General features: G+C 41.5%; 2 protein-coding genes across 4 annotated transcripts in view; both read left to right on the top strand.

The window, feature by feature from the left end:
- LOC135899004 (uncharacterized) overlaps window positions 1–6,448 on the top strand; it is a 154,162-nt gene extending 147,714 nt beyond the window's left edge. For 2 of the 3 annotated variants that reach the window (XR_011507184.1, XM_065428255.1), the window contains 3 exons: window positions 657–748; window positions 5,117–5,167; window positions 6,181–6,448. Coding sequence is in view for 1 of the 3 variants with exons in the window: in XM_065428255.1 (XP_065284327.1) it covers window positions 657–748; window positions 5,117–5,167; window positions 6,181–6,324 (287 nt within the window). In the remaining 2 variants the exon portion in view is untranslated. The remainder of the gene's footprint in view (window positions 1–656; window positions 749–5,116; window positions 5,168–6,180) is intronic. The other variant, XR_011507185.1, reaches the window with a different exon arrangement.
- A 4,775-nt stretch (window positions 6,449–11,223) lies between these two features.
- On the top strand, window positions 11,224–15,470 carry LOC135899005 (uncharacterized). The gene is made up of 2 exons (XM_065428256.2): window positions 11,224–11,514; window positions 14,195–15,470. The coding sequence occupies exons 1-2, from the start codon at window positions 11,463–11,465 to the stop codon at window positions 15,406–15,408; spliced, it is 1,266 nt and encodes a 421-aa protein (XP_065284328.1). The 5' UTR covers window positions 11,224–11,462; the 3' UTR covers window positions 15,409–15,470.
- Window positions 15,471–20,599: the final 5,129 nt, after the last annotated feature.

The following is a 20,599-nucleotide window of genomic DNA, read 5'->3' as shown; positions in this document are numbered from 1 at the left end:
AACTTGTCTGGTTTGATTAAATTTCCATGTTACTGCATGCTGTTCAAAGAAAGCCCTGACAGAAATATATTGTTTCATAGTAGGAGCAGATGTTAAGCAAGCTGTGATGGACACATGCAGTTGAATCAGAAAAAATAAGTAGAAAAGATTTCGTACTTAGTGAGTGCCTTGTAGTGAGCAAATATGTTAATAATCCTACTGTCACATTCAGAAACGTAAGCAGAGTAAAAAAAATTCTTATAGGAAAGAAACAAACCGTTAACCTCGCCTCTTGTGCTTCAGCCGTCCACTCCGAAGACTACAAGAAGCAAATGAGACAAAAGACGTAATGAAGAATGATGAGAATAAGAGTGAATCGGCATATAATATAAACATGTAATTTGGTGTAGGGTCACAGTTTATTAGATTTACTAAAATGTCGATTGCAGTCGAATGCTCCTGCGACTAGCCAGTAACAAAAACGTTGTACTGTAATTAACCAAAACACCTCATTCTGTCATCTCTTGAAAATGTCTCTTTGCATTTGTAATATTCCCTCGTCTTATCGCTAGCTGAAAAAAAAGCTCGTGATATTATGCTTCCACAAGTATTAACTGATAAACTTTTAGTAAAAGTTGCTTAAAAACATCACATGTATTTTTTTTCTGTTTTGCCAGTTCTAATTGCACTTATCGTCCAATCTGACGAGGCACAAGGAGGAATGGCTTCGGATATAGCCCTCCGCCCCGAAGCTACTCAAAGATACCAGGTGAATACTAAAGTTTGCCGTTCCATTTATTATTTTTCTGACAAAACTTATGTGGGGCTAGCCTTCAGTGTAGATACCATGCTTGGGTTAGGCCGGTGGATTGCTCAAGTGATTCAATGCATGGAGTATAAGTACACCGTGTAATTTGCATGTGCTACGCAGGTTTCAGTATGACGATACAAGCTTCTTGAGTTTAGGAAAAACCTTAAAATTTGATGCAATACATCTCATTATACGGAGGCTCTCATAGATCTGCCCGCTTTGATGGTATTCTCAATTTTTTTTTCTTTCCTCACTCACAAGCTAATAACCAACCTGGAAACCTGGAGGCTTACGAAAAGGGTTCTACTGAAATTGAGGACGACGCAACGAGCTATGGAAAGAAGAATGATAGGTGTAACGTTAAGGGATAAGAAAACAGCAGATTGGGTGAGGGAACAAACGCGAGTTAATGACATCTTAGTTGAAATCAAGAAAAAGAAATGGGCATGGGCAGGACATGTAATGAGGAGGGAAGATAACCGATGGTCATTAAGGGTTACGGACTGGATTCCAAGGGAAGGCAAGCGTAGCAGGGGACGGCAGAAAGTTAGGTGGACGGATGAGATTAAGAAGTTTGCAGGGACGGCATGGCCACAATTAGTACATGACCGGGGTTGTTGGAGAAATATGGGAGAGGCCTTTGCCCTGCAGTGGGCGTAACCAGGATGATGATGATGATGATGATGATGATGAAGAAGCTAATAACTTTTTATAAATTGAGAAACCTGAATGCCTACTTCTCATTCATAAGCATGTAAATAAAAAAGAATTGCAATTATAAGCAAATAACAAATATGATAATGTAAGCAAATAGCTGAACTTATTTATAGCGCTTATATGGAGAAACATAAGGTTATCAAAGTGTACTATCATTTGAAGTAATTACTTTTCACAAAGCAATTTCGACCGCAGTTGGTAAAAGTTATGGTACCCCGCTGCACCTAGACAGCCTTTAGCGGAGGACAATTTTGAAGAAAGTGCTGTGTCAACCCGGCGCAAATAATTGCAGAAAATCATAAGGTTTATGGAAAACTAGTTAAAAGCAGTGCAAAAGAGGTTGTGATCGAATGCATTTTCTGTGCATCACAAAGGAGAGCGTCATTATGTTTTCTTATTTTATGTTTCCGCTAATACCAGCCCTTTAGCTGGCAGCTGGACAATATTGCTGACCTAATCAAGTAACTGCAAAAACAAGGCAAATCAAAAGATAAGCCCGTGCCTTTAACTTTCCCTTTAACTAGTTATCTGCTAACAAGTGGCATTCACAAAATTTGAAAGCGTGATCCCCAAAAGTATTATGGCGCCTAAACCGGTCCACCCTGTAGTTTTCTTTTTGGTGCATGTGTTGGTCATATTCTCGCCGGTGAATGAGAACTCTTCTCTTTGTTTAAGCCGCCTATTATTATGCGTTGCATATTGCAATCACTCAGGTCAGCCCTTGGGCGCGGCCGGGCAGCCACCATTGACCTTTAGCGCAACCACGTGACGTGACGTCACGATAGCCGGAGGAAAAGCTGGGCCCCAACTCGCGCAATAAGCAACGCATTCTTGGCTTAACCAAGCTAAGCCTGGCCTTTTTTTTAGTGGCATTCAGCGGCTTCTCAGAAACGCACATTCTCCTTTGCAAGGTTGTTTTGCAATTATATATCCTGTAGATGGTTCGTTATAACACTCAACAAAATTGTTGTTATAATGTTCCGTGCGTTATGGACGTGTGCGAAGCATTAACCAGGCCGGCATGGTGAAGGGCGAAAAACTGCTTGCGTCCTTTATTGCGCTTGCTTACAGAGACACGCCAAGAGCAACGAGGAAAAAGCAAAGAGAAAGGGCACGGCTCGTTCCGAGTAGAAATAATGACGCTGGTTGCGCTGGTAAGCGTACTACCAGATCACGACACAGTTGTGTTGCCAGTAAATGTCTTTAAGGCAGGCTTTTCGTGTGGTGCACCAGACGTACCGTCTTCCGTGGCCAGTATGAATTCGGGGCGAAGATTACGCAGTAAATATTCTACTTGCGCGAAACAGGAAATGTCAGTCGCACAATTGAAGTGTCGTTTTGTGCGAAATAAAATAAATGTCTTGCGCAGCCGACACACACGCTTCCTAAAAAACGTCGTTTGCTGACATTCTAGTAGCTCCAATAAGATAGCATCGATCTAGATGGGACAAAATGCTATTCTGCAGCGTCTGGAGAGGGCAGCGAGATAGCGCAAAAACTAAACTTTTTCTGAGCCGCTTACAGGTTCATTCAAGGGCCGATAATAAACTAATGCAAATGTAGATTCCAAAACATGAAAGCAATAAGCTGGCAGCCAAAATGTCTCTCCGCTGACATTTCTGGCGGACCTACTCTATCGTGCTATAATCAATTTAGTAAGGTACTTTTTTGACAATGCCGAAGAACTAAAATTAGGTAATTATTCCCTTTACTGGGGATAAGCCAAGAAGCGCTACAAAGAAAATTCTAAATTCCAAAATCAAGAATAGCAAACAAAGAAAGAGCGTCTATACGAAGATGCTTCAAAATGCCCTAAAACAAACTTGAAAATGATGTGGAAGGATGCCTAACTGTGACGAGAATGTCATCCGTCAAGTCCCTTCTAGCCGTACCGGCATTTAACAGAAAGGCTACTGTTGTATTTGAGGCAGAGGTATGTGTGGTTTCAAGTTTTACCAATGCGATGTGTCCAGCTGTTGTAACAGTGCAAGCAAAAGTTTTCGCTGCATTTTATCATTAGAACAATTCTAAAAACGGTGCACTCGTTCCTTTTATAAGCGAGTACCGCCCTCCCCCCCCATACATTAGTCTGGAAAATACCTTTACCGTTAAATAGCAGCTCAATTTATTTGCCAACCTATCGCATCTCTCTTAGATTCTTGGAAATTTTCATAATTTATTTGGTATTTATTTGTGCGACGTGAAGAAGAAAAACGCCGAATAAAAATTCTGGATAATATCTTACGCATCTTCCAAGTTAAAGAAGAATTTAAGCTGTGCAGTTTACGGCATTTTTCATGTTATTTTTCTTAATGTGTCTAGAATCATGAATATTTAGCTCTGGCTTCTACTCGCCGTCGCTTCATCTTGCCTTGCGTACTTGCGTTTGTTCGGCAACAATTTCTTCCCAGTACTAAGTACATTATTGCATCAGTGTAGAACAAATTCCATTTGCTGCATGCGCCAACCTTTATCCCTTTAACACTCAGGCTGTAAGTTTAGCACATAACAAACTAATCATACCTCATAGTCAGTTTAACACAGGATTGCGATTGAAGCATGGTAAGAAACGTTAGGTTTAAGAGACACGGAGAGAGAAACAAAAAAAAGACGGTATTTTTGCCCCTTCTTCATTCCTTTGTCTGTCTTTTTTTGCTGTAAAGTCACACAAGCTCATTCGGATTTATGCCATTATAAGTAAAACATACTGCTAAGAGCTGGGGCATCTGTAATATAGCAGTTCCAATTCAGATTAACTGACCTGTCTTTTCTCGTACAACACGAATACTGTGCACCAAGCCGATATGGCTCGATAGTTCCTGAGCGCCTGTCTTTCACACATTTAATAGCAAGTTTCGTAAAAGCACCGACTATAGTGTCGGCAATTAAACGCTAATTATAGTGCTGCACAACAGAACCTTTAAATCTATTTTAAGTTCTTTAACCCTGGTAACGGAGAATAACCTGCCTCTAGCCGTTCATTTGAATTTAAGCATTCATAAAAAATATCGTGTTTTTTCAATGGTGGTATAATCAGAAGAAGCAATGTCCTGATCTCAATTAGAAATCGGAATCTTTGAATGCACGTACGCTTAAGAGCTGCATTTACGATGAGCCTAGTGGTTGCGCAGCGATCCAACAGACGAAACAAAAGTAAGTAGTAGCGCAGTTGCTGAACATGTCATAGTTTGCTCTTATAACGCGAACAGTGGCTGCGAAACAAGGGTGGCTGTATGTGACTTACTAAGCACACCGTACTCCGTTTTGTCTACTTTTAATGAGCTCCTCTGGAAAATCTCCGCAAGCAAATTAGACAACAGCGGGATTTTTAAATACCACCATGTGCAGTAAGCATACATGTTTATGAGAAAAATTAAATGCGCGTCACAGTAAAAGGTGCTCAATGATCATAGATGTAGAAAAGCTTCACTTGTGTAACTTTTGTCACAATATGACGTCGAGGAAATCTAGTGTCGCTGTATGAAAGCTGGAAACTTCGACGAGCATACTTTGTGACACATGCAGGCATGATAATACGGTAATTTATCTTAGAATTTCGTACAATACATTGTGCGTTATTAAAACTGCGTTTTTGTGCTCCTGTTACAGCGAATACTTGGATGTGGGCACATGCACTACCAACATGGTCACTTCTGCAAGGTGAGAACCAAAAGTTAAGGGAACGTGATAGTAATCTAAATTATTAGGCAACAGCGATAACACTCACGCATGATAGTCAAAATAAAGTGCACAGGGAGTGTTGCTTCCCAGGCTACGCGTATTGGAAAAAATGTATAATTGATCACATTGCCAAACGATGAGTTTTGTGAGATTTCCTTTTAAGACAGGCAAGCTTGGATATTATAAGACATTACGCAGCAGCAACCTTGAGCTAGCGAGAGCTGGTGGGTGGCGGTAAACACAGAACCGCGGCCCCCACCCTTCAATTCTATGACATCTGTGCCTATTGGTGAATAAAGTGGAAGCAATTTTTTAAGCGTGCAAACATACGTCCACTGAGCCCTTACACATATTTTGGGCACACACACGATGCCATTATCGTTCTTGCTTAACGTGGCGAAACTAAAGTTATAAAGCTTTTCTTCAAAGCCAATGAACACCTGGGGGAATCACCAAGGTAGGCAAAGTTTCATGAGAGAAAAGTCACGTGCACCCGGCAATAGCTAGGACATAGGTGGCGAATTCTTCTTCAACTCCGTACTTTCTTTTTCGTACCTGCGTGCTACAAGTGTAACGAACAGGCAAAGTAGAATTAAAAACAGTGCACTATAATCCTGTGTGTGTAGGTGTACCTCGCTTAATTAAAAGGTTCATATGTTTTCGGACTTCTGTGACTTGGATATAAGTGATATAAATTAACGAATTTATTTCATGAGTTTATTTGGGATCAACTCGAACAAAGTGTGAATTCTAATAAATGTTCGTGAGCGTACGTTACGTTATCGCAATATTTCCAAATAAATAGTTGGTTGTTTACACCATTAAAGTTAAATACTCAATTAACAGCAGCGTTTCTCGCTTACACTAGAGTAGTGCCTATGCGGAAGGAAATACCTCAAAGGCTACAATGGATATATACTTGTCCTATTGGTGAAACTGCACATCCGTGCTGTATGAGGTAACGTTAGTTGCGTGCTTCATTTTCTTCGCAGAAGGACACCTGCCCAAACAAGCACCTCGGAAAATGCGTAAAAGGAGAATGTGTGTGCCTCCACGCGGTTACAACCAAGACGACTGCAGCTACAACAACCAAGAAAATGCCGAAACGTGCACGGAAGAATCCATTACCGGAATAGGTGGTTCCGAAAGAACAACCGGATAGCCGGCCTTGAAAAAGAATTTCTCAATTTGTTCCTCATTTTATATTACTGAAGAGTACTGTTACCGATCTATGTCTGTAATAAACGCTGTCGTGTTCTACGCCAAGTCTATAGTGACTGGAAATCACGGGCCGAGCCACATACCTCGCGTGATTGTGAGGCCCTCAAGTGGACAACCTCTACTTGGTGCGAAAGATGTTGTTGGTAAGTGCTGTGACCGGCAGTGGGAAAAATTATGATTTTCGTAATACGTTTTGATCAATGCTGCCGAAAGTAGAGCACTTGGGGTTAAGAGAACGGCAATACAATAAAACTCTAAGTTCCCTCAGATACTGCACGGGGTTAGTCTGCTAAACGCCTCTAAGCCACAACAAACCTCCCTAGTTCCCTCATGGGTTTCTCAAAGTTTTGATATTATAATGTTCAGCGTGTTGTAAAGGATACGCACATCGGTAACAACTAATACATCTACCTACATCGTTAAAAAAGGCATTCAGGTCACTGAGCCCTAGAATTTCCCACAGGCTTTGATGTTGCGCTCTTTCTGAAATGTAATATTGAAGTTTTAAAGAATATTGCTTACGTCGTCAAAATTTCAGTATATAGAGGTGGGCATCGAAAAAACTCATCTTTCGCACGCCATGGTTATTACAATTTGCTCGTGCCTGAAGAAACAAAAACATGCAGACTTTTATGCCGATATTTCTACAAGACTGTTCTTCAGAATCGATGGACGTACAGGTGTTATCAACAAAACTAGTTGCCGAGTTAGTTTATTCATGACTTAAAAGCAAAGGTTAGCGCGCTAAGAAGATGAAGAAAAAGTGAGACACAAACGAAATATAAGGGCCCGTATATGTCGTTTGTGTCTCACTTCGTCCTCATCGACTTAGCGTCGTAACCTTTCATTTTAAGTGTTTTAATCTAATTCAATGAACATATCTCATATATGTTTTGTACAACAGCAGCGGAGAAGGCGTTTCATATTGTTCCGGGCATGTCTGTGGCATTCTTTTCAATATACAGAGAAAAGATTGCTGTTTGTCACAAGAAAGCAGCGACTTTTCTTGTTTCAGGAAAATCCCACGAAAACACGACGTGGCTTTTGCAGCGCTGAGAACTGCAGTGCGAAAAAAAAAAGAACGGAGGGTTAGCAAAAAGGAGAAACACGACTTGTTTTCTTTTTCTTTCCCCATTTCAGTGCATCGCGCTGCAAAAATCACACCGTGAATGTTTCTTGCTTTGCAGAAGGCATAAGTTGTGATTTTTTATTGGGAAGTATCTTTTCCGCCAATTAAACTGGTGTTAGGCTTTAGGACTATCATTATAATTTTGTATAGCTTTTTCCGCAATATTTATGAAAACTTGTGTACAGTCTTACGCATCACTAATTTGTATACGTCCACTACTTTACTCGAAGAATTTGAGAGAAATACTTATTCTGTCAGCATCATCCGCTTCCATTTCTAATTAGCCTTATGCGATGCGTTGTATCAAGTTCCAGTCCGGCAGTTATTTATTAAATTTCAATATAAGGCTACCTCCAGTATGAGCGTGTTCACCTAATGCGAGGCAAATATATGCAGTCTGCGGGCTAGGCTTGCCTTCATGAAGCTACTATATGTACATCTTTTGTGAGCATATCTTTGCTTGATGGTGATGATGGTGATGACGAAAGTTTGCTTTTTCATAAGTGAAGTTTTTAGCACACCAAAAGGGACGAGAGACAGAGGCAAGACGCGGGCACATGTCTCTGCCTCTCGTCCCTTTTCGTGCGCTAAAAACCTCAGTTATGGAATACCAACACGCCCTAACCAACGCTCTTTCAATTTACTTTTTTCCTTCTATGATAGAAACGGGAGCGGGATCAAACATCTACAAAGGCTTGACATTGGGCTCTGGCTCTTGTTGGCGTTCAGCAAAATGTTACACGTGAGGACATAAAATGAAATACAGCAATGACTTCATCAATCAATGTTGCATCTGCATTATGGAGGTAAACATTTTATCCAAATCAAATTGAACAGATGAGTAGCGTGATATAGAAAAGAAATATGTACATTACACAATAATAATAGCGATTGACTACGAATCTGTATGTACAATTTCCCAAGTGTGGGAAATAAAGAACACGGCTAACGAAAATGAATTGGATTATTTGATTCCAAAATAACCGTAACATTGCGCTAAAACATAAAACGATAAAATATTTATATCATTTATAATGCATTTCATGTTATATAATGCACATCTTCACGTATTTCTTAGATAATTTACTCTAATCAGATAAATTTCGGGGTTATGATAACTTTAGAATGGGGAAATTCAGATACTCTCAGCCATAAATTACTCTGGACTTAAGAATTTCTATAGTTTCCTTGCGTACACAATAGCAAGATTTTGATTCAGATGGTTGAGATGCGTACCATTTGTTAGTTTTTACATTTTGCAAAAAGCTATAATTGTACATCTGGTAGGCTTTGACCACAGTGTGTTGAACAAATAGAGTATTCGTTCTCAAAATCTTGAAGCCTACCTCTCTAGTTTCCTAAGTATCTAAGGGCTCCTTTTTTGTAAGAATATCAGTTGTCGATAAATTTTGGATAAATTGTACGCCATACAAGCAAACAATGTGTAACTTGTGAACGAAACATAGAGTAGGATTAAACCTTGCGGGTTTCCGCAGAACTATTATTTCAAACTCTTGCCTTGGCTTCGAGTTGTTGACAAATTTGACTTCGCCCTACCATCTGCTAGCCGCCTGGTTAGCTCAGATGGTTTAGCGGCTGCCCCAGAAAGGCGGTGGTCCCGTGTTCGAGTCCCGGACCAGGACGGATTTTTCTTCAACTTCGAGGCTTTTCTTTCGAGGAGCCCGTATGTGTTTCCTTTCTAGCAATAGCTACGAATTTACAGGTTGATGTCTGATTGTCCCTTCATCAATGGAGTAACATAATACATTTTTTAAGCCAAAGTGGAATCACACCCCTGATTCTGGTAAAACATCCCCTGATTTTCCTACGTACGGCAGACAAGTTTCGCACGTGTGTCTTTCAGGACATATCACCTTTGAACCGGATAACCAGAAAGTTATTAGTTTCTACTCGTTCCATTTGCACGTCCCGACACCAAATTGTTACCTTGAAATTCATCGATTTGTTAATTTGTGCAAATATTACATATTTAGTTTTTTTCACCCTTTGTTGCAAATTGTTGCTTTGTAACCAGGATAAGAGCAGATTTAAGTATGACTTGTGACTTGTGACTTGTGTGCAAAAAATCTATTTTTTTCCATCAGCATACATGATTAAACTTTGAGAACATGGTATGTAAGAAAGATTATTGATGCATAGTTTAAATAACAAAGGTCCATGTATAGAGCTTTGTGGGGCACCTTGTAATATCTTTAATTTCGGGGATTTGCACTTGGTATATACTACGCACTGATACTTGTCATTTATACAACCGCGAATTGAGTCACATTCTGTCCCTCTTATCCAATAATCGTAAAACGTAGTCAAGAAATTTTGGCATGCCTTCTAGAATCTAACATTCTAAATCTAAAAATTGACGAACGGTGTTTAATTTTACCACAAATACACTACAATATCCTCGTCTCAACTTTCCTTTTGCCCCTAAGTCACTGCATTTCGCCTTTATAAAAGAGACTTGTCCTCCTAAAACTTTAGTAAACAGCGGATATTAAAACACTTGTTAATCGTAACGAAGCAATCCGCAATAAGCCTCTGCGCTTTATTTCTGCTGACCGTTTTCCCTCGTGCAATGTAGGAAGTACGAGAACAGAACATTTAGTTTCTTTAATGGCTCCAAATGTGGTTTTATGAGTAGTCCTTGCCTTTTCCACCAGATGTATTTAATTAACGTAACGAATAAGCAAAGTGTTCTTTTAGGTTCTTATTCATCTAAAGGTTTCCAAGTACATGCGAACGTTGGCGTTACAAGTAAAATGATTAATCAGCACTGGCGCCATTTCTTTAAAAGGCTAGCCAAGTCTGAAACCCCAATCGCCTCCGTCATCACCTCTATGGCGGACATAGAAGAATTCAAGTTCACCATACCTCTCTCTTCTAATCACTCTATTTATCGATGCACCTGTATTTTTTTTATTGCTACAGCGTTAACCGACTTTTTTCTGCAAATACTGAGGACTCTGGAAGTAACTGACTTAGTAACTTACTGGCTAACTAGAAACTAACTAAATAAATATCTATGTAATTAAACATATATATACACATAAGGCTACCTCAAACAAAATGCTGCAGCATAGATTCATCCCTGGACTTAACAAATCTATTCTATGCAAGTATAAAATAGTGATGACCACGTGTTGGCCTTCTGCTGTCCATTCAAAAACAAGAGAAAACGGCGCTGAGAAGGAATGGAAGATGAAAGAGAAACATGCTGATAGCCAACAACAACTCCGCATGTCATGGAATATGCATTGTCAGTTCGTCGAAAACACCTGGTAGCCTTGAAGTTACAATAAACAAACTTGTCATGGCTAAAGCATGCCCAAGCAATGATCTTACTCAGCGAGTCATTGACTGAAATGTGTTGGCGGCCCCTTGTCAACGATTCCCCGACCTAAGGATTTACTTGCGAAAGAAAAACGATCCGGACGAATGCAAACAAGTGTAGAATCTCTTCCACGTTGTTTCCGGTTATCTGACTTTGGCCTGGCTCACACCTGGCATAAAAATACGCCGTGTAGACAAAAACGCAATCTCGGCTCAACTCGCATAGAAGCACTTGAATTATTTTCCCCCTCTCTTCAATGCCCGACCCCGGCAGTTCATTGCTTATGCTGCACTCCGTAAATAAATTAAATTGGACGCTAACCTAGTGCTGCTTACACCTGTCGCGACTGGTCGAAAGAGTGCAGCTCGTCGCCATATGGCCAAAGGTTATCGAGCTGAACGCCCGTATAAGAACATCCGATGCCCGGACTTGAATAGTTTGCTGACCCTAATGCTGGAGCGGAAGTATTCATGCATGTCACCCTTACCAATCTGACGGCTCCGTTCTGCAAGCGGAAAGCTCTTATTTAACCTGGTGTCCCTTGAAGCAGCTGCTCTTTCTCAGACATCGTTTTTAGAATGCATAAAAAGAGTTACACGCTGCTAAGCGCCCTTTCACTGCAGATCGCAGGTAAGTTCAGTTTTCAGCTTCACTGATTCCATCATTTCTGTCTCTTCTTGGGCCCCAATTCAGTGAGATTTCTGGTACCAAGGCACACTTTCACAGCACCAACCTGTTTTACGATTCACTAACGCAAATATCTCATTTGTAGGCATTTAAGAATAGCTTTAGTTACCTATTTTCCCCACTTTTACGCACTTGTTGTGGTATGCCTGCATGTCTGAAACGCTTTACTCGCTCATAGTTTTACGCTAACCGCAAATGCATTTCGTGATGTCGTAAGGTAACATGCAACAAAGACGCTTTAGCTCTATCCGTTTACCAGAATATCACCGTAAGTAGCATTTCGTTCTTCTAAACGCTAAATGAGCAGTAATGTATCTGCGTTGATTACATCTACTGTTATGTGCGATTATTTCGTGAAAAGCTCTCAAAGTTACTGTCTTGCAGATAGACTGTGACCATTCAGCTTTTGAATTCACAGTCATAGCTGGGGTACAGAGAGAGTCACAGACTGACTGAGTCACAGAGTCACAGACTGGGGGTACAGAGAAAGAGAGAAGAATACAGGAAGGCAGGGATGTTAACCAGTCAATAGTCTGGTTGGCTACCCTACACTGGGGGAAGGGAGAAGGGGAAGAGAAAGAAGGGAGAGAGAAGGTGTAGGTACGTATATGGACAGCACTTCAGTTAAAGTCACTCGAGCAAACCAGAAGTTCTGAGAAAACACAAAAGTGCCTTCACTGCCTTCTGAGCCGATGATCGGTCGGGACGGTGCTCTAATATTGTCTGTTCACTCAGAGGACGATCGTCTAGTTTCCTCAATGTGTCGGACAATGGCTGTCGGAAATTGAGGACAATGGCTGATAGTCCTGCATGTGATGTTTGCGCATGCGAGGAGAACATTGACTATATATTGTGCCATTGATCTCAATTTCAAGCACAAAGCGGGTACAGCAATTGAATACTATTTTCAGGCTGCTATAGCGTGTTAAACTTACCTACGGCGAACGACTACAGTGACGTGGCACAGGCTCGTACTGAGTAATATACGGTGCATTTATATTTCGAAACGTTTTTCAGTCGCCACTTTTAGCTGGTGCGGCAATTTTGCTTAGGATGCATGGTTCAAGCAGTCGGGTTTTTAAAAATACTTTCATTCGTATTTTCTTTTCTAACAGGCTTTTCTGTCAAATCATGAAGATTTTTAGCCAAATCTTTGGGTCATGACTGGCGTATCAGCCGAGTTCTGTTTTGCAAATATACTTTAGACGGGCGTTATAAATAGGCACGCAATCTCCTTGGATATATTTCAGACATAATTGTATGCTTAAAATTGATATAGCTTTAGTTTGGAATTTCTTACCGGAATAATATTTAGAAAGCCAACTCGTTATCTGTAACAGGTCGTTTAGTGCAGACCACTTGTTGCTTGGTAACATTACCACATTCGATAACACTATGACAATCATTATCCAAGCCACACAGCTGCTGGAACTTATTCAGATACGGCTACTCATCAGGAAAAATGAAGGAAAACGGGAAATACGGAACACGTTTATCCACGTCGTAGAAATAAGGCTTATGAACGGTGGCTATCGTACATAGCAACGCTAGACTGGTATACATCGCTAGTCTTGCTACGGCTTACATGAAAAGCAACATCGTTACAGAGTTACATGAGTTCTGAAAAATCAAATTGCCGGAAATCTTAAAGAAATAATTACTTTCAATTTGTGGTTGCGATTAAACTAACCAATAATGAAATGAGTTGCAATATCTCATTTCTATTGTATTGGCCACTTCCAGTGGTCCTGAAAATGCGTGTACTAATCTTTTATGCTCCGGCATTCAGCTATGCAGGCATATTCTGTCGAAATTCGACACCTTACTTTTATGGAGATGTGTGCTCGCACCATTTTCGCCGTGCTGACGAACTACCTTTGTGTCAATGGACGTTATTTTAACCGGAAGACAAAAATGTTTCTTATTTTGTGCTCAAACAATCATTGCACAAACCAATTGCCTGTATTCCCCAACTCGTGGCCATGCGGAAGTGGCGCTAATGAAGACAACGGTTTATCATTTACTTAATTCCGTCCTTGGTACTTGTATCAATTTTGAGGGCACTTCCTTCATGAGAATGAGGTAAACGAAATGTGCAAATGTATGCAGCAAATAATAAGGTTAATGTCGCGTTGATGCTTATCATAATTTTCTTATAATGTTTGCGGATTCTACTGTTCTAGAAAACAGTGTTTTGTTGTGTTTAGGTCATTAGGGGCATTTTGATCAGATGAGGGACAAAAATACTTGGATCTGAGGGGCTCGTCTTTCAATTAGTTACAATAAGTTCGCTTAAAACAGCCATACCTTTTACATTCAACTCAATTCCTAATTAGTACAATTTGCCTACTACGACACACAGATCGAGCGCAATTTCTTTATCATTCATTGTAGTTGACACCGATAAAGTATTGGTAGAAAATAGTGTGGTATATGTGCATAATTGCATAATCTATTTATGAACATACGCTATGATCGCATCCGTTTTCGCCATCTTATATATAAAAAACTAAGCAATATGGAAACGCCGAAACTATCCTACTTTTTTCTCGTAACTGCAAAATTCTTGCCACGCAAAGTGCCGCAATCTCATTTCCGCTTTCCTGCTTTACATGTATCCCAGTTATCATCCTGATCTGCTTTGGGTGCGTTCACGGGAGCACGAAAAGGGCCTCGGAGACCGGCTCCACGGTGGTCCAATCACGCACTAATCCCAGGCTTGCAGCAGATCATCCAGCTAGGACAGCATGGGCAGTTCACCCCGTTTCCCAACACAAATACGCCAACGTTGAAGACGCTGGCAGTAAAAGATTTGGAATGGCTATTCAGAAGGTACATCACTACCAAGGATTGGGCAATGCGAAACTTTCACCACAAGCCAACTCCCCATCTGCACCGGAGGCAAAAAGCAGCACCCCGCGTTCTCAACCGCTTGAAAACAAAGTCGCATCCACCCTGTCAACCGCTCGCCAACAAACCAGTCAACCGGCGTCATCCAGCACCACACATTTGATCAGCACTCGGTTCACGCCGAGCAACGCCGTCTATCATCCTTCAAACCATACGCGAGCACAACCAGAACGAACGTACATGCCTGCCACCGTGGTGCAGCTTCCTCATCTCATTCTCCACAATGGAATGATTACGCAATCCGTCTGCAATAAGCCCTGCATCTGTGGGTGCGAGAGGACTTTCTGCAAGCGAAGGGCGTGCTCACCGTTCCCGATGACGGACTCGAGTACCTGCACAGCCTACTGCCGCAGTGTGTGTGCACACGAGTGCTCGGAAGCCAGCCTAAAACCGAACGCGAACAAAGGTAATGGCGAGAATCGAAGGACGCGCTCGAAAAGGAGCAGGCACGTACACGACAGCGTCAGGACACGCCACATAGAGCACCCTTCCGAAGCAGTTCAGCCTCATGGCCCAATACTTCGAAGACTGCTCGAAATTAATGACTCTTCGAGGACGAATAACACAAAGGCAACGAAAGCAGTGGCTGCAAACACTCAAGGGAAGAAGCCCAGTGCACCTGTGCTGGCAACCGCTGGCAAAAATGACACTGAGTCTACGACGCGCCCAGCTGCTCCTATGACAACCAGGTCAACCAATAGACCTTATCCGGCCGCCGTTAGCTCAAGCACCACTGGCAGTAGCCCACCGCCAAAAATGATCCGATTTCTGGTGTGCGACCAGCCATGCATCTGCGCCTGCGAAAGAACCTTTTGCACTCGAAGCAAATGTTCTTCTATTCAGGAAGGGGATCAGACCCAGTGTAGCAAGTACTGTTGGAGCGTGTGCTACGATGAGTGCCGAAAGACGGGCTTGAAGCCTTCTTGAATTGCAATGGGCAGAAGTTGTCAGATTTCCATCTTGAATAAAACAACTTGAAATTTTTCAAACTGCTTCATTTTATTCAGTTTTTCTGAATCTTCCGAATGCCGCATTGGAGTTTATGGTGGACGTTGTACCTTAAAAAAACCCGTCAGTTTATCACAGTGGCCAGGGTTACTAATGTTTGTTTGAATTTTTCAAAATAGGCCTGGGTGTTTCCTATTTAGTTTTGTAATAGCCAACGGCCAGCTTACTACATTTGTGTGTGTCGCAAACACGCGAATGAGAAATAATCTTTTTAGCACTCTCCAAAGCAATATGAATGGTTTCTATATATCATTATCTTACCAAGAACAAAAGACAACATGTTACAAGGTTAGGTGGAACATACATTCCACTGTCAGCGGTAACAAAGGTGAGGAGTCTCAATGAACTACTAGAACCGCAAATACGTGTTTGCTTGTTTTTTTTCTGTTACAATCAACATAATATGTTCCCGCCATAGATAATACTTGTTTATTTTTTTTCAGTGTATTTGCATGACATGCTTACCTATGTAAGAGGGACATTCAAGCTGTTCACGTTTTAGAGTATCGCTAAGCTATGGAAATGGTCTTCTCGTGTGCATGCATTGGCTCGTTCAGGCCATAGAGACTTGAATGACAGAGTGGTCAAAGACATAACGCTGAATGGCGGTAAATACAACAATGGTTATCAATTTTCAAAAAATTCATTTATTTCGAAACCACTTACTTCGGAAAGGTAAACGTTTGCACTCGGAATGGAAAAGTTTCAATGAACGAACCTCGCAAAGGAGCGCTTCACGTTCAGGAGAAAAACAACTTTCCTTTTACTTTGCAAGATTTCTAAATTTTTTTTTTCCGTAGAGCGCCACAAAACATTCGCATATACACTTTGGCAAAAAACATGGCTTTAGGCTTATGGTGTTGCCTCCTTAGGCACAATGCGCAGGTACATATGCTCAGTGAAGTTAATTCTTGAAGGAAAGTCTCTGTTTCAGTATCCTCAATTTTAGGACAAACGTCTTTACGCTCAGTGACTCATACGACATCTGCGACTTGGTCAAGGATTTCGCGTAAGTGCAGGGTTCGTCTTCGCACGAGTTCGGCGACTTTATCTGTAGCATAATTTTCTGCCTTTAAAACTGATCCTTCAAATCTTATCAAGAATGGTAACCTCCAAAAAGCTTATGCCGAATAATGAAAACGATGGTACAATGTTTCGCTGAAGGGAACTTGGTGAGTAAGTATGCCCTGTCATAACACAATAAATGCAACCAACCAGAAATATGCCACTCACCAAGCGAGCCAGCCCTGGGCAAGCTTAAGTATACGAATATCTAAGGAAATCAACGCCGTTCTTTGTCACGGTCCGCGATGATTTGAATAGCTTCAATTTTCCTTTGCAGCACCTGCAGGCCACGCTATGACATTCCCTTTATTGAGGCCGTCAAGCGTTTGGCCGAATCAGTCTTTGCGCTTTTTTTAAGTATGCAGCTTTCCAAGTTTTCTGTCTTCACGTTTCTTCCAATTCTGGAAAGAGAAGATCTACGAACCGCATGAGCGAGTACCGGGCCTCGACCAATATCGCGAATACTGCTGCCCTTGTTCTGCAGCTCTCAGTTTTGATAAACGTGGAAAGTGGTAGGAACATATTTTTGTTGTTTCATGATTAGGCGTGTTCAATAGTGTTTCGAACCGTATTAATACCATTTTATAAGAACGTAGTCCTAAATTTACTTCAAGCTGCTTTTGGGGCCTAGCGAGTGCCTGTACGACCGCGTCCTATTTAAGCACCATCTGAAGCACTGCCACGTCCAAATAATATATGTATTTACGGAATGGTGCTATGACACTAAGATAAAGTGTGTTTCAGCTTCAGCAGCGCCGCCGCATGTTGACAAGCAACCACAGGCGCTGAAGCTGTATTTATTGGGCCAACATTTTCCAGGCCATATTCCTTGAAATGATTGAGGGTGGCTGTCGTAATTTGTTCTTGTGGGCTACGCAAGCATTTACCCACTACAGTGAAGTTGACTCGATGGACAAGGCGCATTCGCCTAGCTTAGATGTGATAGGAATGTCAGCGAGAACGACAGGCCCTATCCGAATCGCAAAACTGTGTTCTCGTTATGATCTTGATAGTTCTAGCTATTGTACATGCTCTTTATCTGGCTTCTGTGCTTCCTGGATTCAATTTAACTTTTGTTGGACCTTGTAGCACAAGTATTTCAAATTGTCTGTGTTTTCTGTTTTCTTTGTGCAACACAAGTGCACCAATACTAAGGTGTAGGGCTGTTCTCCAGCGCATTCAAAAATTAATGACCTGAAATGAAATAACCTGGTAGCTTACAATTCCACACATCCTCGAGCATTGCATAGCTGAAGATAGCACAGAAGAGGAGGCGCTACAATGTCTTTTATCACACTACTGTGTTGCAATTGACATGTACCTAAACCCACCTATATTATATTCACGTGCGGTCGTACGAGATGACTGTAAGTAATGCATTCATCAATTTAATAATTTTTTTCTGTATTATCAATATTTTATGAAATAGGCCTCTGAAATTTGGGAAACTGAATTACCTGCTAAAGCAATTCTAAGCTGCTACGTAACATCAGTGAATAGAAAGCTGAATCTTGCTGTGGTGAACCTAATTCATAGTGGCAATATGAGACATCAGCTTTGTCAATAGAGGCAATACTGCCTGTTATGGCTTCGGAATAAATCTGCATAATTCCGTAACTCTCTAAAATGAATTATAGTGCATAAAATTTGTATTAGTGTGCCCAAAAGCCAGTGATCGAGTGCGAGCTTAGGAATGGTTGAGTGCTATCATCGAATAGTCTCAATAAATAGAAAAGCATTATAAAATTATTGCTTGCGTTGTGTAAAATGTACAAATGATGCCTGTTTTGCAGAACGACCACTATGCCAACTGCTTAGGCACTACCGGTACCCTAAGCAATTTTTTTTCATGGATTCACAACTGGCCACATACATGAATAAGAGGTCGCCGAGATGAGGCTGCGGAAGCGGCCTGCATCTGGCGTCTATGGTGGGGGACAACTTTCTTTAGCAGCTGTCAACCGCGCACCCCATGGCACTATGGCCAAACTAGGCCTCTTCTTATTTAGCCTCCTTAGCCGAAGTTTTACTCGCCAACAGGTTGCACCAACGCCTACATTCTTCATGTGACAGATCTAAGATGGGTTTCACGGCATATCAGCTAGGCACGTCTGGTTTAATCGCAGGAAAAAACAACGTTTACTAAGCTCTCAGAATGAAACATAGGTAATCGAAATTCAAACATAGTAATTCGAAATTCTTTCTAAGAAAATGCCGTAAATGTGGGCTGCAGTATCAGCGGTACTCAGTTTAGAACAGGGCTAATTCTCAACCAAAATATCAGGGCAATATGCACCCAAAGTATGCTAAGATACTCTGAAGTAGTATTTGGCATGCTTGAAGCCTCTAACCAAGTTTATTAACTAAAGGATAGAAAAGTTATGGCAAAATAACTAAAATCTGCAGACATTCTGCTATTAACACTCCAGCAGTAATTTCCATACCTAGTGATGTATAACTCGCTTCCTTTACAAAAATCGGGTATGACATCTATTTGCGCAAAAATATATGTCACACACCGTAAATTTGTACGAGCCGCAGACTAAAAAAGAAAAATCAGTCTCACGTCTGCGCCCATGTCGCCTTTGTGAGATGTTTAACGTCGCTGTTTCATTGTATAGCCATCAACCGCGTAACAACCGGGCACATGTCTGAAGTTGAGCTAACGCCATGCGTTTAATCTACTGCTCCCTGTGCGGCAATAATGCTTAACAAAAATGTTTTAATTGTTACTTGTACAGAGTTTCATTGTATTACAGATAAGGACATTTGAGCGAACTTCAAGGAAAGAGCTAAAAATTAGATGGTGCGGAGAGAGAGAATTAACATGTTTATTACATAAATAAAGCTGAATTTCTGAATGCCTTGAGCTCGGGCTGCGTCCTGGGCTTTCTCGATCAGCCGTTGGTGATCCGCGAGGTGAGAGGTGGCCAAGGCTCTCTACCATAGCTCGTTCGTTTGATAAAGGTTCGGAATATGTAATGGTGCCTTTCTTCATCCCTCTGCCATGTGCCTGAGGAATCCGAGTTTTGTGCAGAAGCGGCATCGGGGAGAGAATTGTATAGGGGCGATAAGGTCCTTTCTGACTGGGTGGGGGAATGTATTAACTTGTAGAGCTCGGAGGAATGGCCCCTGATTTCTGGATAGTGCTTTGTGTCACGGTGGTTATGTTCTGCGGTTTAGCTTGTGATGTTGTGCGATGTCTTGGCACGAAATTAGACGGCGCATGCGCTTGGGTTTGGACTGCTCGGCGTCCGCTCGGTGGGGCAAATCTCGAGTCACGTGGTTGACAACCACATCGCCAGGAGGGTCATGATGAGCTGGCGACCAGATAATCATGACTGATCTTGTTGGCGGCTCTTGAATGATGATTTTGAGCGTATTGGCATGAATGCTGCCGCTAGCGAAGCTGCGACATGCCTGCTCAGAATTGGTCACTATGACGTCAACCTCTGTTTGGGATAGCGTTAATGGCATCCGCTTCCTCAGCTTAGAGGGATTGTTTGGGGGAAGTGGAATGCTGCTCCGATGTTCATTCTTGATGATTACGGTTGCTGTTGTGGCTGCTCGCCTGGGTAAGACCCGGCATCCTTGTAGGCTGTAGAGGGATTACTCCCGTATTGCTTGCACATGGCTTGGTAATGAGAGGAGACAAATATAATGGTTATCAGTTTTCGCTTATATATAAAAAAACATCAGCTATATGGCTCTGTTTCACTGAGACTTTTATGGAACTGCTGTAAGAAGTTATATTCTGTCTGTAGAACAAAAGTGCTGTCATGCGGGCATGTTTCTGCTTTCACTCCAAAGAAAGCTTTCGTGGCGGAATAATGTATTTTTTCTAGGGGACGCTTATGTGTATTTAAGGCAATATTGGGAAGATATGGCTTACACTTTACAATTTTTAGGTCGGTGAAGACAAACATAGGGTCTTAAATAATTTTATTACGTTGTCGACAACCCTGCATACTATAAATTATGTCTATGTTCCTAAATACAAAAGTAGCCTCTCGACAACATGAACGACGAGATATGGTGGTGCGAC

The sequence above is a fragment of the Dermacentor albipictus genome, chromosome 7, assembly GCF_038994185.2.
Source record: "Dermacentor albipictus isolate Rhodes 1998 colony chromosome 7, USDA_Dalb.pri_finalv2, whole genome shotgun sequence".
Lineage (NCBI taxonomy): Eukaryota > Metazoa > Arthropoda > Arachnida > Ixodida > Ixodidae > Dermacentor > Dermacentor albipictus.
This window is presented reverse-complemented; position numbering and strand designations above follow the sequence as displayed.